Source organism: Ursus maritimus, unplaced genomic scaffold (genome assembly GCF_017311325.1).
Source record: "Ursus maritimus isolate PB19 unplaced genomic scaffold, ASM1731132v1 scaffold_10, whole genome shotgun sequence".
Taxonomy (NCBI): Eukaryota; Metazoa; Chordata; class Mammalia; order Carnivora; family Ursidae; genus Ursus; species Ursus maritimus.
In genome coordinates this window covers 77,053,719-77,077,323 of record NW_024423344.1, presented here as the reverse complement: position 1 = coordinate 77,077,323, position 23,605 = coordinate 77,053,719, and the positions used below count along the sequence as shown (strand labels likewise).

General features: G+C 57.3%; 1 protein-coding gene across 1 annotated transcript in view; it reads right to left on the bottom strand.

Annotated features, from left to right (window-relative positions):
* Positions 1–23,605, bottom strand: part of COL4A2 (collagen type IV alpha 2 chain) — a 172,860-nt gene that overhangs the window by 23,598 nt on the left and 125,657 nt on the right. Inside the window, exons 20-35 of the mRNA XM_040624556.1 lie at positions 21,064–21,156; positions 19,825–19,988; positions 17,067–17,139; positions 16,870–16,976; positions 15,084–15,285; positions 14,681–14,740; positions 13,200–13,256; positions 12,414–12,521; positions 11,366–11,587; positions 7,581–7,742; positions 6,401–6,571; positions 5,502–5,645; positions 3,853–3,975; positions 3,399–3,580; positions 1,246–1,309; positions 974–1,048 (exon numbers count right to left, since the gene is read on the bottom strand). Coding sequence (XP_040480490.1) covers positions 974–1,048; positions 1,246–1,309; positions 3,399–3,580; positions 3,853–3,975; positions 5,502–5,645; positions 6,401–6,571; positions 7,581–7,742; positions 11,366–11,587; positions 12,414–12,521; positions 13,200–13,256; positions 14,681–14,740; positions 15,084–15,285; positions 16,870–16,976; positions 17,067–17,139; positions 19,825–19,988; positions 21,064–21,156 — 2,007 coding nt within the window. The remainder of the gene's footprint in view (positions 1–973; positions 1,049–1,245; positions 1,310–3,398; positions 3,581–3,852; positions 3,976–5,501; positions 5,646–6,400; positions 6,572–7,580; positions 7,743–11,365; positions 11,588–12,413; positions 12,522–13,199; positions 13,257–14,680; positions 14,741–15,083; positions 15,286–16,869; positions 16,977–17,066; positions 17,140–19,824; positions 19,989–21,063; positions 21,157–23,605) is intronic.

Here is a 23,605-nt window from a genome sequence, read left to right as displayed (position 1 = left end):
GGAGTCCCAAGATCCAGGCCCCCGGCCGTGCGCACAGTGGGAGGCTGTGCTTCCTGGGCCCGTGGTTCAGTGACACCAAAACGTTCAAGGGGGGACAGCCGTGACTCCTGGAGGGGAGCGGCTTCTCTCCCCCTGCATGTTTCCAGCTGAACAGATGAGGTCATCACCAGTGACTACGGAGTACGACGGTCTCACGTTTCTGCTTGGATACACCCAACTGTCCGAAATCCTTTAGAAGGGGCGATTTAGCCAGTCCAGGGTACCCACGTGGCTGGGAGGAAAGCCACGGGAGACCAAATTCTAGATCAGCAACGAGCCCCGAGAAGCCAGCAGACGAGGGCCTGTTTCTGACTCTGCTAGACTGATTTCCCCGTCCACCCTGGAGATGTTTCTAGACAAAGAAGCGACTTGGCAACCTCTGACTGGCCAACCACAGAGACACACTCTTTCCCCCCTGGGACCATCCCTAGGAGAACGAGGGGCTCCTGGCAGGTGAAGCAGGGAGGGGTCCCCCGACATAAAATCCCCAGGAGGGAGGCACCTGTCCCAGAGGCATACGGGCAGGGATGTCAGCCTTGGACTTGAGGGACCCTCAGACCAGAGCAGTGAGTGCTGTTGACACGAGGCCCCCAGGCCCATGCATGCTGCTCGCTCCTGGGATGGGCCTGACGCCCCCTGCCCTCCTGCTAAGCCCTTCCCCGTTTACAAGACGCGCTGGTCACTGCGTCATTTGCTTCCTGTCCTCTGATGTCCCTTCCAGGCACAGAGAGCTTTCCTGACTTTGTCTTCGGCTTTATTCTAAGAAACAGTTCCAGCGTCTTGTTTGCACACGGGCTAGAAGACGTCGAACTACTCCCTGAAACGTGACTCAGCCACACAAGCAGGGGTGTGCTCGGCGAGCCAGCGCCTGAGTGAGCTGCACGCAGGGCTCAGGGGTGCTGCGGGGACCAAGGGGCGGGAACGACGCACATACCTGGTGCTCCAGCGACGCCCCGCTCCCCCTTCAGGCCCGGGCTTCCCAGCAGGTCTATAGTGTCTCCAATGTCACCTGCAGCAGGCGGAAAAGACGCTTGATGACAGGCCTTCCTATTGGCAGGTGGTTAGTTTTGCAACTTTGTTGTGTTACATCCCTAATAAGAATAATTTGCTTCGAAATTCCTAACGGCGTCTTGGGTCTGACCGCCACACCTGCCCGGAATGCTCTGGATGGGGGATGCCCTACAGTCACCTCCGAGCGATACTCACCGAAGTCTCCGGTGGGGCCAACCTCGCCGTACAGGCCTGCTCTCCCCGGAGCTCCCTTGTCACCCTAGAGCAAGGTCAGACGTGAAAACATGTCAGAAGGCTGTTGGAGAAGCAAGTCTGTAATTCTGGAGGGTTTAGCACGTCCAGCTATTCGGCTAAAACCAGCACTCAGGGTTTGTTATCTGATCAATTTGTAGCAAAGCCCTCGAGTTTTTCTGCATAACAGCGGTTCCTACTGGACCTTGACACCCTACTGACACTAAGAACAGAGATGATGGATGTCGCGGTCACAACAGTGGTGGTGACACGCACGGATGACTGTGTCCCACCCCACCCGGCTATGCACGGGCGACCGTGCTGGGTCCTGTCTCAAGAGCGTCACTTAAACTTCACAACCCTATGAAGTAGGTACTATGTGTCCCTTTTGACAGATGAGCAAGTTGAGGCACAGAGAGGCTAAGTGACTTGCCCGAGGTCACTCAGCTGGGAAGCGGCAGAACAGGGATCGGACGTGGGCGGCCAGATTCCCGAGCTTGCGCTGATATCTCACGGCCGTGCACCCCGTCTGTGGACGCTCAGACTTCCCGAAATGAGGTTGGTCGCTGAGAATGACACCGGAATGGCGTCCGCGTGGCTCTGTGACCATGGAGAGCACGGTTCCCCCCACTGGTCTACACTGCAGCATGGGGGTGGGATTCCACATGCTGACTTCTCCCGGCGCGGCTCACTCGAGTCTGAACCATGACCGCAGCTCTGCTCTGGGGGGAGCAGAGAGGCTGTGCCAGAGGCAGCGTCCCGGTACAGGGGACGCTCTGTCGTCTGCTCTTACGGCTTCCTCTCCGGACGAGGAGCACATGTCCCTCTGGCGTGCTCACCCCCACGGCTCCACGAACTTCCCTCGTGTGCCTCCCAGATAGACACCGAACATTTTCAGCGCTCCAGAAAGTTCTCTCGTACCCTTCCTAGCCCTAATCCTGCCTGAGGTAGCGCTCTCTGGCTGACCTCTGTCACAGTCTCGTCGGCTCTTGACCTTGACACACACGGGGTCGCCTCGTTTGTGGGAGTCTGTGAGTCACTTGTACGGTTGCCTTTCTCAGGAACGCATGACTGCGCGTGCCAGCTCCCTGTCGGCCTGGGCCACGTCTCCGTGCTCGTCCTCCTGTTGGTGGGCACTGGGGCTCGCCCAGTTTTGGCGACTGGCGACAATGCTGCTGGGAACGTTGCCGTCCGAGTCTTTCGGTAGACGTATGCGTCCTATTTTAAGTGACCCGCTAGCCTCACACACGATCCCATGAGCTACAGAGCCTGGGGGTGACGGGAGGGAGACCGCTGAGGGATGCAGAGGCATCACGAACGTCGACGGGGGCCGGACGCGGGCCACACGCGCTGCTACTGAAGGTTTACGGCAGGGCGGCCAGGCCTTCCGATCCGCCCAACGCGTGCTCACCGCGCCGTGAATCCTGGAGATGGATGGGTCCGTCGTGCTGAGCACGGTGAGCGTATAGTGGCTTTTCACAGGGGAGGAGAAGAGAATTCCAGGCAGCACAGTCGATGGGGAGCCACTGTGCCATGGTACGCACACCACGTCCAGGGCACTCAGCAAAACTGCAGGGTGGCCGTCGCCCACGCTTCGCAGAAGTGGAGGCCGGTGTGGAGAGACCCGAGCCCCACCTGGGGTCAGGGTGCATCCCTGTCACCATGGCAACATGGCGCCCGGCCCACGGCAAGTGCTCAGAGCACAGCCGCGCAGTGAAGGAACGTGTGAATGGTGGGCCGGGATGCTGTCCGCGCTATGACCCAGGAATGGGGCCTCAGTCCTGATGTCACGCACGCTCAAGTTCAGAGTTTGGACGGCGAAACATTCAAGCGTAGCTTTCTCAAGGCCCCCATGAAAAAGTGTGGACGTTGGCTTCATCCAACAGCAGCTCACGAAAAGGCCAGCTGGGGCGTGGGTGGTACGCAAATCACCAGTGGTGGCGTGAGCACCGCGTGTCCTCACGTGACCTGGGGACCCGGGACAGCCTGAGCCCTAACTCTGAAGCTGGCCCTGGACCACTCATATCCCCAACAGATGCTGGACCATAGCGCTCTGCTCAGGAACGGAGGGGAGACGAGCGACACAGGGAGACGTGGAGTGAGAGATGCCCACTTACCCTACTTCCTGTGAACCCGGGAAACCCTATGATTCCGGGGGGGCCGGGCACACCAGGGAATCCTGGTAAACCGGGCACGCCGGGCACGCCGATGTCTCCTTTGATTCCTTTGATGTGTCCTGGCTTCCCTGGCAACCCGGGGACTCCCGACAGCCCGGGGATCCCTGGCATTCCGGGAACACCTGCGGGAGGACCCCAAGTGTGAGTCGCCACTGGTGGGGCGGGAGCGCCTCACGGCAGCTGCCCCCCCCAGGCATGCGGCTTTGCAGTCCCGACGGCTGCACATCTTAAACCGGGAAAGGGAGGCAGAGAACCCACGGGCCGCCTGGTTGAGATGTCGGGGTCAGAGGAGCTGGAACACAGAGGGGCCTGTCTCGGGTGGAGGGGCGTCTGGTGCAGAAGCTGCTGGTCCTCGGGCTGAGAGGGGCGGGCGGGGGGGCGTGGCGACGCTCACCTTTCAGGCCCAGGTATCCTTTCAACCCCATAGGCCCTTCATCTCCTTTCTCTCCTTTGATGTCTTTCATTCCTGGCAGGATGATGGGCGGTGGTCCTGGGGGTCCGGGGTCCCCACGACTGCCTGCAAGGGAACAGAACGCAGTCTGTCTCTTGGCCTCCGGGCAGGTGGAGGGGCACGGGAGGAGGCCCCCCAGCCGCGGCTGTCCCTGCCAGAGAGTCTGGAGGGGCGCTGAGCTCCGGGGCAGCACGTCCCCGCCAGTCCCGACTGGGCCTGAGGGGGGGGCAAGGGTTTCCGAGAGAGGCGGAGGCTGATACAAACGCCTGGCTTCTCCCATGGCCCCTTCTCCACGCGAGCTGAGTGCAGACCCGCGCCCCCAGCCACTGTCGAACTTTAGGACACCGTCGTCACCCTGGAAAGGAGCCCTGTGCCCATCAGCAGTCACCCCAACTGACATCATGGCAAAACGCGCTCGAGTTTCACCCACGCTCTAGCACGTTTCAGACCCTGGTCCTTCCTTCCTGGTCAGCGTTCGGTCGTGTGACGGCCCCACGTGTCGCTCCCCCATGAGGGACAGTCAGGCTGTTTCTGGTTTTGGCAGTTACAAACAACGCTGCCATGAACGTTCGCACACAGAACATGCTTTCACGCTCTGGGGCGTCGACCCGGACAGGCGCGTGCTGCGTGCCTGTGTTTACCCTTCCAGCAAACCGCCGGGCTGTTTTCCACGCCGGCCGCACGTTTCACGTGCCCACCAGCAGCGTGTGCTGAGCACGCCCGCGTTAACACTACCAGTTATTGTGTTTTCAGAGGCCATGGTGATACTTTCAGAACACGGGTGTTTGCACAAAAGTCATGAAAATGTGGCTTGTTGCAACACACTTTCTGGACAAGGAGCCTCACGCCTGGGGCCTTGAGATGCCTGCCCACGCAAGGGCTTGAGCTGGCCTCGCATCGGTGGGTCACAACTTCTTCGGCGTGGCACTGCGCCCTTCCGCCTGGCACCGTGTCCCCGTTTGTCAGACAGCGCTCCCCTCCTTTAAGATTTACCTTCTGCTTTCCCCCTGGCTTCACCTGACCTCACGCTCCCCGTGAAGAGTCGTGCTGGGAGGGTTCTTACGACCTGTTATGACGTCCTTAACGTAGCTGCCACTTTTGTTCTTAAGAGTTTCCTCCGTATAAACTCAGCAGGTCATGGGGTGTGACGTGCAGCCTGGTGAGGACACTTAACACTGAACTACATATCTCGGTGTTCCTACGACTGCAGATCTGGAAAGTTCTCATCATCAGGACCAAGTTCAGTGACTCTGGGTGGTGACGGGTGTCAACTAGACTTACGTGGTGACCATTTCGCCGTACGTACAAACACTGCACCTCATGTCATCACCTGAAACTGTGGTTGTTTTTAATTATACTTCGATAAAAACTTCTGTTGAATACAAAAAAAAAAGTTTCCTTGGGTTGGATTTTTCCCTCTTGACGCTGCCAGTGGGTTGAGGCCGGGATAAAGTCTTTTAATTTTTGTTAGTGTCCTTCTTTTCTAATTGTGCCTAGCTTTTGGGTTCCTGGAAGATTCGTTTTAAGCGTGCTACGCCCCACAAAAGTGAGTCCCAACCCTGCCAGAAAGACATTTCAAGAGGTGGACATACCTTTCACACCCGGCTCCCCAGCCAGACCCTTCAGTCCTGGAATTCCAAAAAATCCGGCCTCTCCTTTGTTTCCCGGAAGCCCGGATCTTCCTCTGAGCCCAACCATGCCTTGGAAACCATCCATCCCGGGTGAGCCTCTCCCGCCTTCAGAGGGACGAGAAAAGGGCCGGGTTAGCCATGGGTAAACACACGGGATACTTCAGTCTTGCTCGTCTACGACATTCTTGCAGAGTGACTCATGGAAGAAGCTGAGATTCCTACCCTAAAATAGCGATTTCCGGGACATCATTCCTAAGGGGCTTGTCTGCTGACCTGCGAGCACACTGAGATACACAGAGTCCGCCCGGCTGCCGCCTGGCCATGGGGCAAATGTACGGAGGTCGTAGGAAAGACACAAGGAGCACGGATGGTACCCTATGTCCATGGCTGCTGGGGAGAGGTTGCGACAGGTCGTTAACCCTGCGCCCAGCGTGGGGATCCCACAAAGGACCCCTGGAGAGCCAGATCACCGTGTGGCCCGAGAGTCAAGGGCCAGAGGGCTCCCCTTCTAGGAGAACTGGCCTCAGTTTGTGTGCAAATAAACCTAGCCCAGGGACCCCATGGTTTCCTTGGTTTTGGTTTTGTAATAACCAACCAGCCTCTGGATCTGACCCCAGTGTCCTGAGACGCCTCTCCACAGACGTCCCACGTGGAGACCGAGTCCTGCTCCCCGGCTCTCGGTACAGGAGTACCTCGGCGTTTTGGGGCAGGTCAGTCACACCCAGCTGAGTAGCACTGGCTCATTCCCCCAGGTGGACGCCTCCCGGGGCCCCAGCCTGCTGGTGAGTGGGGCTCGCCTCTCCGAGTCCCAGTGTGACCCAGTGCCCGCCTCAGGGAGCGCCCCGTGTGCCCACCGTTACCTTTCTCCCCAGGGACACCAGGCATTCCGCTCATTCCTTTAACCCCAGGACTTCCTGGGGGGCCTCTCTCCCCCAGCAAACCAGGGTCACCTCTATCGCCGGAGAGACCCTTCATGCCCACAGGGCCAGGGACACCTGTGTCCCCTGGGTCCCCTCTGTCTCCAGGCAGACCTGAAAAGCAGGGGAGGAGGGAAGTAGAAAAAGATGAACAAAGTTAGAAGAGCTCAATGCTCCCGGGCCTGTCACCCTGGACGGTGCCCAAGGGATGTCTGTACCCCAGCCTCTGCGTGGGGGGCTCCAGTGGGCAAACGGCCTATGGCTTCATCTTCATGCCTCCTGTCTCCACCCACCTGCCCCTGAAGGAAGCCCCTTCCGACCTTCCCCAATTCTATCACTTTCAGAAAATAAGTCATTCCTTCTTCTGAGAACAGAGCAGTGATTTTGAAGTTCCGCAGTAGAAATTTCATTTTTTTCCTACTGAAATTTTACCTGGAACCCAACATACAACAGGTATGAAGGATGAATGGGTTTCTTGGTGGTTTGATTTCTTTCTTTTTTTTTTTTTTTTAAAGATTTTATTTATTCATTTGACAGAGAGAGAGACAGCTAGCAAGAGAGGGAACACAAGCAGGGGGAGTGGGAGAGGAAGAAGCAGGCTCCCTGCAGAAGAGCCCGATGTGGGGCTCGATCCCAGAACTCCAGGATCACGCCCTGAGCCGAAGGCAGACACTTAACGACTGAGCCACCCAGGCACCCCTCGGTGGTTTGATTTCTTGTTTGGAAAATACATGACCTGTTTTTGGAACCTGTTACAGGCTGGGCTGTGTCCTCCCCCTGGAATCCTAAAGCCCCAATCCCTTGGACTGTGAGTGCCTTTGAAGACAGTGCCTTTAAAGAGGTAATTACAGAGAAACAGGCCCTAATCAGTTGTGACCGGTGTCCGTGTAAGAAGAGATCTGGACCTGGACACACGCAGGGGGACGTGAGACGTCCGGCCTCAAGGTCCGTGCAAGAATAAATGTTGTTTAAGCTGCTCAGTGTGGGGTTCTTTTGGAACCCCTACAGCTCTGGGAAGGGGTGCCCTGGAGCCCAGTCTGAGAACTCCCTGGAGGAGAGTGGTGCTGGTTCACTTGCCAGTACACGTGAGGCCCCGACCCCTTTGGGGAGGGGGGATCCTTACCTCCGTAACCGGGGGCACCTGGCAGCCCAAAGGGCCCCTCCCGGCCGGGAGCTCCTGGGAATCCGTGCTGTCCTGGCGGCCCGGGCAGGCCTGGCTGGCCCGAGGGTCCTGGGAAGCCCGGCTGGCCCTTCAGGCCTGGCATTCCCGGCATGCCCTGGCTTCCTGCGGGATCAAGACAAGCGCCGTGAGGCCGAGCCCACGCCTGCAGACAGCGGCTCCACCTCGCAGACTTCCGCTCTACAAACTGTCCCGGAGAAACCCGGAGAAGGCACACAGCCCAAGGGATAAGCTCACAGTGACCCCGGCGGTCCCCCAGACGCACGGCTCACGGCTGCATTCTCTTCGGGCTGGCTGCTAGCCACGCAAACGCACCGAGCAACACACACTGGCGGACCTGACGCCAAGCTGTGAGTGTGAGGTCTGGGTTTTTTTTACTCGACGTTATATTTTGAGCATTTTGCCACATTTAAAAATATTCTTTACTGTAAAAGGGCTATGTGCGTAGCAGGACCGCGTCACGGGGCCACACTCAGGCCTGCCTGTCTCTGCTCTTGCAGACAGTGCCTCGAGGGAGCGCTTGGGACCACAGATCCGTGCCTGGGTTAGAGGCTGTTTCTTCGGGAAGGTGTCCTGGAAACCGACTTTGTGGGTCAGACCCACACTCACATGGGCTGCGGCCGTGCACTCCCGCGTCTGCACCCGCTCGTCCTCCCATGGGCTCTCCCTGCCCGGAGAGACGGGAGCCCGGCAGGCAGGGACGGGAAAGCACCCCATCAGCAGCGACACTCGCAGGGTACGGTGTGAGGACATTCCTTTCCTCTCGTGTTGGATTTTTAATGAAATTTTTGTTCTTTGCTACTATTTTCCTTTGGGGATATTGATGCTTTTTTCCTAGATTTTAGTATTCCTCGTATACATTGACTGATTTTCTCCACAGCTATTGTAAAGTTTACTTTGCTGCCCACAATTTCATTTGTTTTGACGTGAAGATTAGCATTCGTATGCAAATTTTATACACTCTGTGTGTGAGCATGCGGTTCCTTCCCTCGCTTTTATGTTTAGAATTTCCTGCCCTACCCACTGGTCACATGAGTACATATTTTCTTCTAGGATTTTTTTTTTTTTTTTCAGACACTAAGTCCCTGGGCCTTTCTTCTTGGACTTTAAAGTTCACTAAGTTCCTCCAGTTAATGCCAGTAGGAGGGGCGATGCCCATTTCACAGGGCTTCTTCAATGACCTTCAGGCGCACCTGCTCATTGAGCCCACGACCGTCCTATGGAGTGTGCAGGCTGACCTGAGTGGAGGGGCGGACAAGTCAGGGGACGGAAGGGAGGGGCATTGACAAAAGGGACCAAGTCAGTCAGTGTTGGACCAACCCAGAATCTGACGTGCAGGCGTGTGTCCCAGTTGTCTGATACGTGGACAGAATGGGGGAGAAAGTCTGCAAAGAGCAGGAGCGGATTCGAAGCCTACAAAGAGATTCTCCGAGATGGACGGACGCATGTCCTCACGTCCTCCTGTCTTACTACTGGAAACGAGGGCATTTTTACGGCTCAGCGTCTGCGCCTGGAGTTAACAGCTCCAGCCTGAGTGCAGTGCTCGTGGTGCTGATGGTCTTGGACAGCAGGCGGTTTGGAAGTGGGCAAGTCTGGGGTCATCCTGCCGCAAACGTGCTCCTCCGTGAAGATGGGCAGATAGCTTCACACCGAGAGCCCTCCAGGTCGGTGAGCTGAGGGTTCACGGGGGCGGAGGCTGTCGGTCGCTGCGTCCGAGCTCGGGTTCTGGAGCGCCTCCTTCACAGCAGTGGGACGTGGCTGGGACGGGCTGCAAACGAAGGCTGTGCACGACCACGGCTACTTCAGCGGCCGCCTTAGGAAAATCTGGCCTGGGTGCCTTGCACCTCAGCTCTCGTGACATCAGAACTCAGTGTTTTAAGTCCATTTCCATTTCTAGAACATCTGCTAAAAAAGGAACACCTGCAAAAGATCTGCTTCCTTCCACAAAATAACCGTAACTGGTGTACCTGGGCCCCTGCTGCATACGGAGGTTCTTTCCCAACACGGGGCGCACTGGGGCACCTGTGCACCAGGCCCATGTGGCCGAGCGAGACCGCCTGCCCGCTGCGCCACTGCCCGGGCCGGTGGGACCCCCACGGAAACAGGTTCTCGAAGCTTCCATGCTCTGGAGTCAGAACTTTCACTTAACAGACAGTCTGCGTAAGTAAGCAAGTCACCGAGGGGACACGGATGGCGGGAAACCTCCACAGGCCTGAACGTCAAGCTGTGGCCATTTGTCCTTCTGCTCAAACATCGTGAAGTCTGTGGGAAATACTTATGTTTAAAAACACCCATCAGAAGGGCCCTCTGTGAAGAGCCTGGGCGGTCTGTGCGGCGCCAGGGTGGTCAGCCGGCCAGCCTCCGCTGGGTGACGCCCGCCGCCCCGTAACCGACCGGGAGGCCGCCGTGTCGGCGAGGACAGACCCGGACGTCCCGGCAGGGGTCCCCACTGCTGTGTGACTTTACCCACAGGCCTGTGTGCCTGCTTGATGTGTGTGCGTGTAAGAGGATGAGTGTGGACGTGATTGTGTGTGCGAGAGTGTGTGGGCACACGTGTGGGTGCCGGGGCTGAGCAGGAATGTGTGTGTGCGTGTAAGCGTGTGGATGTACATGCATGAGCGTGTGGGTGCACAATCGTGTGTGCACGCCTGTGTGTGTGTGTGAATCGTGCACGGGTGTGAGCACCTGTGTGTGCGCTCTGGCCCTCAGGCTCCTCCTTCTTTGGGCTCCCCGGTGAAGCCCGGCACCCGTGCTGGGGCTTCTCCTGTTCAGTTGACAGTGGGGATGTGATCAACATGGGACCCCCCGCCCCGTCTCCCCGTCCCCGCCCCAGCCTCAGGCCTTGGAAACGGACAGGCTCCTCCGAGAAGCCACTGGTGCTCCGGAGCCTGGTGAGTTCACCTGCCTGTAGAGAACCAGGCTTCATCCGCCCTCGTGTTCTGAGCCTGATGGCACTGGAGGGATGGGACGCCTGCTTCCTGCGGTGCAGCAGACGCCCCTGTCCGCCCGGGCACGGGAGCGGGCACTGCCGGCCATGCCGCCGGCAAAGAGTTGATTCCTAAAGCCACGCTCTTCCTGCATCTCCGCAGCCGATCGGGAACGCCAAGGGTCTGGCGGTCTCCCGCATGCCGCACCGAACGTAAATGCTTGCTCTTCGGTGACTCCTCCCGTCTCCCGCAGACCGAGGGCATTTGGGGTTCTGAGGCCAGTTCTGCACAAACTGGATTCACACAGCCATCGGATGCCCGTCCACTCGTCACACGACTTCGTTACACGTACACTGATGGTACCGCCGGCGTTCAAATATCTCACACCAGTTTTCACGCCGGCCAGCTAAGCTGCGCCCCATGTCCTGTCTTCTGCCGCGCCCTCTTCCGAAGCGCGGCCTCTTCTCTTCACACCAGCAGCACACATTCTGCAGAAAACGCCGCCCCCCCTGCCCCCCCCCGGCTCACACCCAGCTTGAGGACAGACGCCGAGCATCATTAGTCTGTACTTGTGAAAGCCTCAGACGCCATCCCATCCTGCCCGTGGCACGTAAACCCCAGGTGGTGGTTATTGTCCCAAAATATTCTAAAGGGACACTGGGCCTCAGTGTGGGGACGAAAAAGCAACCACACAGTCCATGCCGCCTGGGGCTTTTCATCACATCCCAGGAGGGTTTCGGACCCACCCTCGGGTGCCACAGTGCCGTGGGATGAGGCTCCCGGCCCACCGCGAGGACTTACCCCTGAATCCAGGCGGGCCTCTCTCTCCCGGAGGGCCTTTGACCCCGGGGTGTCCAGGCAGTCCAGCATCTCCCCGGGGCCCGGGCTGGGCTCCCAGAACTTCTCCGGGAAGGCCCCTGTCCCCTGGGGGCCCGACGGGGCCTGGCAGACCAGTGGGACCCGGGTGTCCATCTGCGCCAGGAAGGCCCGCTGCTCCTTTGGATCCTCGGGGCCCCACGAACCCTGAAAGGAAGCATGGGTTGTCCCCACAACTGCAGGTTAGCATCGCGGTGGGCCAGGAGAGGTATCAGAAAGAGGCTCCAAACGGCGCGGTGCAGTCAGGGCCACAGCTCAAGCCCCGGCCCGGTTTCCCACCCCAGGACCACTGTCTTCTGCCCCGCTCCCCCGTCCGCCCCCCCATGTAGCCCAAGTGGAGAAGGCCTTTAGAACCATCTGCTTGGACCTGAATCTTCAGAACTCATGGGCTCCCTTGTACAAAGAGTCCCCAAAGAATAGCTTCCAGGGACCTTCCAAGTTATGTGTGCAAGTGAGGACAGATTTTTCTCCAGTTCCAGGAAAAAGGTGTATGCTCTGTTAGCAGCCGACGGCTTCTATAATTCTCCGCCGTGTCAAATGTAGGTGAACGCTTGCTCAGAGGAGCGTGAGCTCAAGAGCGAGCAGCCAGTGCGGGGCAAGGTGGGCCACGGGCACCGTGAGTGACCAGCACATGGGAGTTGACGACCCGAGGCCTCTGAGCCTTTGGTGATAGTCTCAGAAGACGACAGCGTTTTGTTGCCCTCAGAATGTTCCACGTCAACCACAGAACATCGTTCTGGACACCTGTCTCTTTTGTCCTATAGGAGCTGGAGGGATCTTATGCAAAACTCCAGCATGACAACAGTGATGCAAAGGTGGAGAATTTTAAATTTCCCAACCAAAGAACAAAGCTGTCATCAACCACAAGGTGACAGTTTCTAAGTGTCCTAAGACAAGAGAGCTGGGGCACCCACGTCCCACACAGTCAGCTCCCGAACCTATGGGGCTGCGTGGGGGTCCAACCCTGCCTTACCTGGGGGTCCCGGGAACCCTTCACGACCTGGGTCTCCGGGGAGACCCTTGAGCCCTGGTGCTCCATCAGCGCCCGAGAGTCCTGGTATCCCTTGCAGGCCCTTGGCACCTAAACAAAGAAAGCAGGACACACGTCAGAGCCCCATGAGCAAACCCCAGCAGCAAATGTGTGGGAGACGGTCAGGCCCAGCAGCCGACTTCATGAGGTCCCTGTGACCCTGGGAAACGGTGAGGCCGGGGGGCATGTCAATGGAAAGGACACTTCTGATGGCTGGCCATGCCTACTGCCAACCCCACCGGCCCGCAGCTGCGTCCATCTACGCCCTACCCAGAATGCACTGGTAGGAGCATTCCCTCCAGACTTCGCCCCATCCTTCACCCAGAGCTGGTCCACCCAGATCTGAGAAATGGTCACTTGTGGTACTTAGAATGAATGCTTTAGACGGAACAGCAGACGAAACCTCACACCAGCTAAATGAACGAATTCTTTACTATTGGACGTCTTTTATCTGAACCTTTTCATACGGGAAGCAAACTCTAGGTATTTTTTCCCAGTGTCTCTGTGTCTGTCTGGTCTGAGGCTCAGAGATTCCCTCCATCTGAGGCTGTCACGGGAGGAGGGAAAGGCTGCTTCCCTACACGAGTGACCACGGTCTGCGGCCCTGGGCCACGGTGGCGGAATGCAGCAACGTCCGGGGCGGGGAGGAGCTTGGGGCAGCAGGAAGAAGAGCCAAGAGGGAGAGGGACAGCGAAGACACAGAGGAGGTGGGAGACGCCTCCCGCTTACCTGAGGGGCCTGGGGGTCCCTGCAGGCCTGGTGATCCCTTGGGCCCTCCGACGCAACCTGGGAAGAGAGGAGAAGAGATGAGCTGGGGCAGTCTCCCACCAACTCTCACGGCTTCGCGGGTTGCCAAGGGCAGAAGCGGCCGCCGTGAAAAACGGCTACCGTTTTATGATCGGAGTCATTGAATGATTTAATTAATCTTGATTCCAGTGTCAGTAAAAGTCTAATTTCTTGGTGCAACGATCAGAATACTAGTATAAGTGCCGGAGAAGTCAGGCCCGTCAAATGCACTGGGCGCCGTGCTGGCGGTGCCTTATCCGCGCGCTGAGGGCCGTCGCCCGGGCACAACCGAGCTACGCTGGTCCAACCTAGTCTGCCAACGGGACTGCCTTTCTCTCCTCTGGAGATGGGCCCTGTCGATGGAGGCAGCTGCGGTTGCCAAAGGAATTCTTTGACTCTCCTGTGTGACTCGGAATCCTTTCGGAATTGGCCGCAGCGCTGAGCTGCTTTGAGCCGTGAGAAATGGAACCGGGCTGCAGCCACTTCCGGTTAGTGTGGCCGAGGGCAGTGACATCACGGCGGGGAGGGTATTCTGTCGTCTGGCCTCTGTCTGAGACACCCTTCTTCAAGCTGTGCTTTGTCTGTCTGCCTGGAATGTGGCCCCCTCTGCCGCACTAGGGGTCCCTGGGGTGCAAACGGGGCAGCCCAGGTCGTCAGGGTAAAGGAAACGGAGGTCTCCAGGGGCACCGGCTCCGGCCTGCAGAGTCTCACGTTCAGGGGCCTCCCACCCGCTCTCGGAAGGCTCCGCCGAGTGCCCGCTCTGGACCCTCCCCCGAGTGCCTGATCTGTGCCCACACGCCCTCCCCGACCTCATGCAGGGGGCCCGCAGATCCTGATGCCACTTCTCCAACCCGACCTGGACCCTGAGGGTCACACCCAAACTTTCAGCGGCCGCTGGCGACCTGCTGCATGCACATGCTTCCCACTGGGGTTCCTCAGCGCACCCTCAGTGCTGGCGGCTCAGCCTCCGATGGAGTCTCTCCTGTCCACTTTGCCACCTCGGGCCTGGGCTTGGGATCACCACAGGACCCCTTCTGATCTGTCGGCCCCGGTTCTTTCTAGCATTATTCATCGCTCGACCCAATTCTCTTGACAGGTATCGGACCCCCCCCCCCCGTACAATCCACACACACACACACAGATGAACACATGCATAGATTTCAGTGTGACGGTACTTCTCTGCTGAGCTCTTACCAGTGCTGCAGCGTGATGCCGCGCCCTGGTGGGAGCCGCGGTAACACCACACTTCACCGCGCCTGCCTTGCCTTCGGTTAGGAGCTGAGGCAGAGGCCCTGCGAGCTCCGAGCTTCGCACGCATCTGCATTTCCTACCGCGGGAGCTCACGGCCATTGCTGAGCAGTCACGTTCCTTATAACCTAAACCTCTGAACTGTCCCTAAAGCGTCCTGGTCTTCACTACAGTACCTGGCTGCACGACCTCCTGTCCGTCACCTCCGATGGGCCTCTTCACACCTGTGTCACAGTCTGGGAACAAGACACATGCAGGAGTGAGGCGGCTGAGAGTCAGGACCTCCCCATGGGTGCGTGCTGGTGGGAGGCCTGGCTGGCGGGGAATCCAAGGCCCGTGTCTGAGCTTCTGTGCAGAGCCCCCATGACCCAGCACCCAGGGAGAGGCCCATCCGAGTGTGACCTGAGTCTGGTGGGCCTGGAAAGCCCCGCGGACAGGGTCATTTGAACACGCCAAGAACCGATGGCGTAACACGCATCCTCACGGGACCCCCAGGGAACGTACACATTGCCAAAGAAGGACAGCGGGTGTTGGGGCCAGTGTCCCATGACCGAAAGATAAGAGAGGGTTCCTCCATACCTATTAGTCCGGGGGTGCCTGGGAGGCCAGGGGGACCGGGAAAGCCTGGTGGTCCAGGTAATCCGGCATCTCCGGGGAAACCACGCTGGCCCTTGGGGCCAGGCAGGCCCAGTCCTGGGGGGCCCCTTTCTCCTGGAACGCCCTTAGTGCCAGGTGCTCCTGGGTAACCTGAGTCCCCTGGGGGGCCTTTGATGCCATCACCCTGTGTGGAAATTCAGTTTATCTCTTAAAATACACATAAACCTCAAAGACAGCCATATCCCAGTCCTCCTTCCCGTTCCCCAGTCGGTGTGACCAACACAGAGCAGAAGAATGGTGGACATTAACAGGCACCTGCCATCATGGTCTGACCAAGCACAGACATCAAGGCAGGATTTATATCAATCATGGTGACAGAATGGGAGACAGTCCCAGGAAGCACACACATCTGAGTGTTTGCTGTCCTCTCCCCCAGCCACTGGAGCCCTCCCCAGCTGCGGCCTTCATTCGCAGGAAGGTTCTGATGGGAGCAGTCAAGTGCAGGGTCGGAGTAATGGGAGCAGGAACACCTTGTTTCTACTGCTGTGATCGGACATTGGGACGTATGCACTATTCACAGGGACGATCCATTGTTAAAGGAAAGAAAGTCTTTGATTTGGACCAGAAAGAGCTGCGTGCTCACCGGAGTTAAGGAAATCAGACAGGATTGAAAAAGCAGGGGCTCCCTGTGGATGAAAACGCCCAGCAGGTGCAGAAGGAGGGGGCGATGGAGCGATGAGAGGGAGCTGTGGGCGCAGGGGTTAGGGCACTGAGGTCAGCAGAGGCAGCCCGCGGCCAGCTCTGTGCTGAGCTTATCTGAATGAGCGGTGCCCCAGCCATGGAGGCGAGTCCCAGTGCCGCTGCCCAACGCCCCCCCCCGCCCAGCCCCGCCATGCTCCTGAGCGTCCCCACCTCTCCGACCCTCCTGAGCTGCGGGCCCCACGGAGACCCTAGGACCGCAGACCGGGACCCGCGCTCGGTGCTGATGAGCCCTGGAGTGGCCAGCAGGCGCTGGCTCAGATGCGGCTGGAGGCAGCCACGTGCGAGTACGGTTGTGCCACATAGACTCTTTTTGAAAATGGTTTTCAGGGTTGTAACTAAAAAGCGACATTAGGTTACTAACAATCCAGGTGTTTTCCAAGAGCCCAAGAGAAGCGCTCTGAAAACCGAACAGTGCTGTAGTGGGACTGACCCACACGGAGGAGAGCAGGCCTGTCCTGGGCACGAGGCCCACGAGCAGGTGGGGAACCGCGGTGTGAGGCCCTGACAAGGACGAGCTGGGGGTGGAACCGCGTCCCCCCAAGATGCTGGCGTCTTGACCCCGGCCCGAGAATGTGGCGGCTCTGGACGCGGGGCCTGTGAGGGCCATCAGGGCAAGGGGAGGCTGGCGTCCCACACGGGAGATTCGCGCACGGAGACAGGCGCACGCAGGGAAGGCGATGTGAAGATACAGGGAAGACAGTCTTCTACGAGCCGAGGGACACGGAGGCCCCGGAGCCGGGGGTAGAGCCCGCAGCGGGTTCTGCCTCGGGGCCTCGTTCCAGACTCCCGTCCTATGCTCCACGGGGAGGAGTCTCTGGCTACTCTATCCTGTACGCGCCCTCGGAGCCCGGCTTCCAAGCCGCTCCCCTGCTTCCTCGCCAACAGGACTGCTGCTCGTTCCAACACCCCAGGAGGCGCTGGTGGCATTCACCGCAGGCTTCCTCGGGGTTAAGGCCCAGACCCATCAGGACCGGGGCGGCGCCGGCCCCACCCTCGTGCTACTCACCGGAGGGCCTGGGAGGCCTGGGAACCCATCCAGCCCGTCGCGCCCGGGGACACCGTCGTCACCTTTCAGCCCCGGCACACCTGGGACCCCTGGCTGTCCTCTGTCACCTGGGAAAGGATGTGCCGTGTGAGCCACTCACACAAGAGCAGCCACAGGAGGACTGTGGGTCTGGCAACTGGCGGCCCCCAAAGACTGACCTTTGGTGGTGACTGCTCTGGAATCCCCCTTCGCCCCTTTGGGCCCGGGTGGTCCCACGTTGCCAGGGGCACCCTGTGGGAACAAACATACGATGTCTTCCTCCTTCACTCTGTGAAGGACACCTGGGAAGACGAGGAGTCTCCCTGTATACGACTTGGGAGCCCTCACCCGTTGTCAAGCCCAGTGCTGCCCCAACCAACTTCCTGCCTCTTGAGAGATGCTCCGTACCTGGCTGGCCATCAACCACAAACGGCCACTGAACATTGGAACGTAGCCAGTGGGGCTGCCTTTTAAATCTCAAATAATTACAACGTAATGGAAGTAGCAAACGTGGCTGGAGAGTGAAAACCAGAAGCTCGGGGCTCGGAGTGCGGTCCGCGGGCCAGCGGCACCGGCCCCTCCCGGAGGCCTGTCAGAAAGGCAGAACCTCAGGCCCTCCTCGCACTGGACCTGAATCTGTGTTTCAGCCAGCTCCCGAGGGTGCACGTACTCATGAACTTTTGGGAAGCAACGACCTAACACACACACAAGGTTGCTAGCCCTTGACTGCGCTATTTAGACTCTGAGCCGGTACTAAGCCTCCAAGTACGAAGGATGGGGATTTGTCTTCATTCCATATCGAGAGCAGCAGAGTCCTCCGTGGACAGCTTGTCTTCTAGACCGAAATTAAGGTTGGGGAAAAATCATCCTTTAGAGACAAGCTGAGTGCAGGGACACTCACATTTTAGGCTGTGAAATCTCGCATGGGTCTTTCAATGAGCAGAAATGAGCGGGTTAGCGGGTCAGGATATTAATATGTGTGATGTGCTCATTTTTGGCAAATCTTGGTTGTTATTTGCAAGAATATGGGAACTTTTAGTGTTGGTCTAATTAAATGGAATGTTCTGAAAAATTCCACAGATACTTGATTTATTGATTGAGTTCTTTGCAGACAAGGGCAGCATTCTTTCGGTGTGCAGGGGGTGTGTCGCACGCGGACAGTGCTCAGTAGGCGGGCCCTGGGCAAACGGACGGACGGTGAGCTCATTTCCCGACTGACCCCCGACTTGAGACGCTCCTGCAGGCTCCGTCGGTACGAACGTCAGAGAACAGAAAACCATCCCAGACATTCCTACTGAAGCACGGTTGCCAGACCCATAAACATATAATTAAATGCAAGACAACAAACACAATGCCGCAGGTCTTTGAAGAGAAATGCCGCGGGCACGTGCGTCATACAGGTGGGGGCCAGATTTTAGACATTCCAGGTGCACAAAATGGGGTCCATTTGGCTTCTAGGAAACAGTTAATCATTTTATAAACAACCAACGATCCCATCAGTTTTGCCCCTCGTAAGCTTGTAACTCTCACTACGTACGCGCTAAGACGGCTAGGATTTGGAGACAGTATCATTTTTAAACCAGGATAAGACATTAGCGCCTACAATTTTTAGTTGGAGAAAACCGCTTGTGTTCTGAGCAGCCTCGCAGGCTCGGAGCGGAGGTCCTGTGCCCCGAAGCGATTAGGAGGGACCACCTTCCGTGCGGGCAGCTCCGTGGGGCTGCCCCCCTCCCCCAGCACCCGGTCACGGAGCCACATCGCTCTAACTGTCCTTGGCCTGGTGTCCTGAGCAATTTTTCCTCTATTGCTGAATCAGTAAAACAATACACTTTTCACTTTATAAATCTCTTGCAGCTCTTTTTCTAAGTAAAATAAATAAGTAAATAAGTAAATAAGTAAATAAATAAATAACAAAGCATATTTTCTTTGCCTTTATCTGAACTTGGCTTTGAAATCATTGGTTAAAACCTCTCGCCAAAGAAAGATCTACAGATGCTCTTTTCATAGGCGTGAAATAAGGTCTGCTTAGTTGACACACGGGGACTCCACGGGTGGGGAAGTTCGTACATTCCTAGAAATTCATGGTTTACTTGGAGGTCTCACTTCTTCTCTGGTTAAGGGAGACTTCATAAAATGCTTAATCGTTTCTGTAAATTTCAAAAGGTGAATGTTCAGCAAGATGCCAGGTGTTTCGTTTTGTTTTTTGAGATCTAATTCATACACCGTAAAATTCACCACTTTGAAGCATACAGTTTGGTGCGTTTTTAGTATCTTCACAAGATTGTGTAACCATCACTAATCTCTAATTGCAGAACAATTTCATCACTGCCCCCAAGAAGACCCCACGGCCATGACGAGCTCACTGCCCGTTCCCCCTCCGCCAGCCCCTGGAGACCCTGACCTGCCCTCTGTCTCTGGAGCCGCTCGTCCTGGACACTTCCTGTGGCATCATAAGACACCTGTTCTGTTGGGACGGTCTTCTTCCACTCCGCACTTTTTTAGGCTCAGCCACACTGCAGCAGGGGCCGAGCTCCTGCCCCTTCTAAGGCTGAACAATAGTCCACCACGTGGGGACGCTGCCTTTGCTTATCTGTTCATCAACTGATGGACATTTGTTTCTACTTCTGGGCTTTGAACAGCCGTGTACAAGTTTTGTGTGGACATGTGTTTCGGATTCTCTGAGGTGTCCACGGAGGGGTGGGCCTTGCGGGGCATATGGCAAGTCTCTGACCTTCTGAGGAAACCTCAAACCATTTTTCACAGCGGCTGCGCCGTTCATCTTCTTACCGGTAAACATTCTGAAGTTTCTTCTGGAGCGTGTGGCCTTTTTGAATGGAGCACTGGGTGCAGGAGCATTGCTGGTCTAAATCTATGTTCGTCTAATAACCAAAAGTTGTCAAGGACGTCCTATCAGCTTTAATAGAACTGGTGTCTCACCTTGAACCCTGGGAACCCGGGGATGCCATGCTGGCCGGGGTCTCCTTGGCTCCCTTTCTTCCCTGGCTCCCCATTGATGCCAGGAAAGCCCTTGGGTCCTGGCAGCCCCGGGAGCCCCGTGATGAACTGATCACTCTCAGCGCACTTACAGTCCCCAGAGTCACCTGCAACGTGAGGCAGAGGGAGAGACTCATTATTTCCTTGCCAAGCAGGCGCTAAACAGGGGACAGAAGTCCAGGGCGGTGGGGGCCAGACCGACGAGGAGGCACTCCGGGACCTTGTCTGCTCCCATGCCCGGTGGGGACTGTCTCCGAGATGGGGGGCAGGAGTTACTCCTTGGGATCCAGAATCCTGCCATGTTTCCCCAAGAGGATAAATAACACACCATTTACTGAGGTGTGTGTGGAGCTGAGGAATGGGGGCCTCCCAGGTTGGGGGCTGGGGGGAGACAGGGTTCCAGGGTCTGGGGTAAAGGGGGAGCCCTGGAGAGGGTGCCTGGCTGGAGCTATGGGCTCACAGGCCAAGATCCTGGGTGGGAGGAGGAACTCCTCGACCTCCCTTCTCTGTCTTGCTGTGCTGGGGTCCCGGGAGCCCACTGCTGGTGGCACAGAAGGCGACAGGAGGTGGCTCACGGGACGAGGGGTATACAGCTCTCCATGTCGTCTGCTTCCTGCGGTTGGCCCCGTCCATTGCAGGGCACCCACCCACACATCCCACACGTGCCACAAAGGTCAGGGGGCGCTGCTTGGGGCCCCCTGGGCTGGCCCTTCCCCAGGAAGGCAGCCCCCCAATTTAGCGTTATTTCTTTACTAGAAACTCCCTCTGCTTGTTCGACCAAACCTCTCCCACCAACTGGGGGTGAGCCGCTGGGCACTCTGCTCGGTCCTGCCCCCACCGGTGACTAGTCCCTAACTCAGGTGACGTGGGTAGGATGAGTTGCGATGACTGCTCTCCGGAACTCTGTAGCGCTTAGGACGCTGCCTTTGAGCTGAGCGCTTAGAGGAATCATCCGCTTCAGCCTAAGGAGTCACTGCTCCTCTATTCTGTCCCTAATGGGCTCTGCACCTCCCGAAAGTTCATTGATGAAGGGAAAGACAGAGATAGGAGAAAGGAGGGCCAGCGCAGGGCTGGGTGCTAGACAGCGCGGTGGGTGCCATGCACCTCAGCCCCGGGGTAACACCGTGGGACAAGGGAGTGGGTTCCCGTCCTTCCTCCAGCATTCCCGAGGACGCTCCTTACCTTTCCATCCTTTCTGTCCACGAGCCCCAGGGAAGCCAGAAGCCCCAGGGTAGCCCACCGTCCCTTCTGTTCCTTTAAGGCCGAAAAGGAAACCTAAGGAGAAAACCCACAGAGATGGCCCGTGAGTGCCGCACAGAGACCCCACCTCTCCCTGCACCCAGGGTTGGGAGGGTCACTGCCCAGATCTCCCAACAGAGGATGCAGCTCCATTCCGGGACACCCTTTTGTGGCCATAGCCCCCAGGGATGGGAGGCGATGCAGGAGCCCATGACTTCAGTTTTCCTGTTGAAGGCGAGAAGTAAAAATCTTTGCTTTTAAGAAACGTGGAGTCTGAAGAAAGGTTTTCACGTTTCAGCCATGTATTTTACTCTATTTTTAAAAAATTTATTTTTTTAGTTTCTAAAGATTTTTTTTTTACTAATTGTACTTTCTTGTTTTTAATCTTCCATATAGTTTGAAACTCTGAATAGCAAACACATGGTTCATAATAATTAAAAAAAGCAATTTTCTGGGTTCAAATAGAATCTATGGGCATTTATAGATCGAGGGGACAAGCATCATCTTTACGCTATTTCTGTGTAATCAACCACATATTTTATTTACGTCCTAAATACTCATATTCCAAGACCAACATAACTTTGGGTTCCCCAAAAGACCAAAAACCAAAACAAACCAAGATATGGAAATGACCTCGGTTCCCTATTGCTCCCCCCAGAGCAGCTGCACACGCGGTCCGTGTGGTTAACAAGACAACTTGGGACCATCCGACTCCAGCGTGCTCACCCACCCTCCTGACCCTCACCCCCAGTGACTAGGATCAGGGCCCCTCAGAAGTCCTGCTACGTCTCCAGGCTCCCATAATTCTGAGCCGGATACGGGGAAGCATAAGAAATACGCCCTCATGCCAGCAAATCTCTCCGCGTCTTCTCGACGGCAGCGCCACCTCGTGGTGGGTACGAGGCATCGTGCTCCCAGGAACCAGCACTGACGCGTGAGGATGAGAACCTCACTGAGTCTGTCCTCGCTGCCAAACCCCGTGGTGCTCACAGCCCCCGATCCAGAACCCCCAACACACTGAAACACCTGCTGCCATGTCCATCTCGTGGTACCGGGAGGGGGTCAGAGGAGCAAGAAAGAGGCCACTAAGGAAGCCACTGATTTTAAGGGCATTTGCTCTCTGCTTGGAAAAGCGACACCAGACTTTGAGGTCAGAATGCTCCTAAATAACTATATTTATGGAAAGGCGGCCGCGACTCCTGTCCCATGCCGTTCAGTTTCACCGCAGATTTAAGACGGTGTCTGTCATTCACGCCCTGGTGCATCCGACTTCGGTCCAGCGCCTGGGCTAGCCCAGCAGCGTGCCAGGAGCCACGTATGGCTGGAGAGAAACTGCAGACCTTCGTGGTGCTTACACGTCGGATGTGGAGAGGAAGAGGAAGAGAGAGTGGCCGAGCGTGGGCAACAGGGACGGCGCCAGAGACAGCAGGAGTGTGTCCGCGAGCCCCTGAAGTAGGGGGGAAGCCAGTAATCGGAGGGGAGGTGAAGGGGCCATGCCAGGGGCGTGGATTTTATCCCAAGGGCAACAGGGAGCCATTAAACAGGTTTTTTTTTTGTTTGTTTTTTGTTTTTTTTTCTAAGTAGGTTCCATGTGGGGCTTGAACTCACAACTTTGAGATCATGACCGGAGCTGAGATCGAGTCAGACGTTTAACCAGCTGAGCCCCCCAGGCGCCCTGAAAGAGTTTTGAGGAGGGAAGTTACACAAATGTGCAGGTTAGAGGTCTACGAGCCACCTGTGCAGAGCCGAGCGGACAGAGAACGAGAGGCTGCTCGTGAGCAGGCTGGCCACCCCGCAGATACACGCCAGACACGGCGGTGGCTTCAGGGAGGGCGGGGGTGGCTGAGTGAAGAACAGCAGAGTCAAGAGGCAGAGGGGTCCCAGGTGCAGGCGAGCGAGGTGTCAGCGTGACGCTCAGGGCTGTAGCCCGAGCTCCCGGGTCTGTGGGGAGGGGCGAGGTCCAGCACAGGGCAGGTTGGGTCAGGGACCTGGGCGGCAGGAGACCCAGAGTTCAGTTTGGACACACAAAGTTCGAGATGTCTGTGAGATAAGCAGGGTGGCCACGGGCCGGGCCGACAGTCTGAGCATGTCTGGGGCTCAGTACAGACCTGGGCTGGAGATGCAGGGAGAGTGGGGAGGGCTTGAGCTTAAAGTGCCAGAAGCCGCGGGGTCCAGGCAGGTGGAGGGTACAGAGACAAGGGTCCAAGATTGAACTTTAAGGAGCTCTGTCGTCTCCCGGACGGTGCCGGAGGGACAAGGGAGGGCCAACAAAGGCGCCTCCAGGGGAATGGCCGTCAAGCTACGAGGGGAAAGACAGAAGGGCTCTGCGGAAGGCCAGCGCGGAAGGAGGGCAGCCGGCTGTATCCCGGGTCCGTGGAGCAGGATGGCGCCCCCAGCACGTGCGCTCGGGTCCCTGGCGACCAGGTCAAGGGCATTTAGGCCTCAGAGGACTTTGTGGGCTTTATTTTATGCGTCCAGGTTCTCC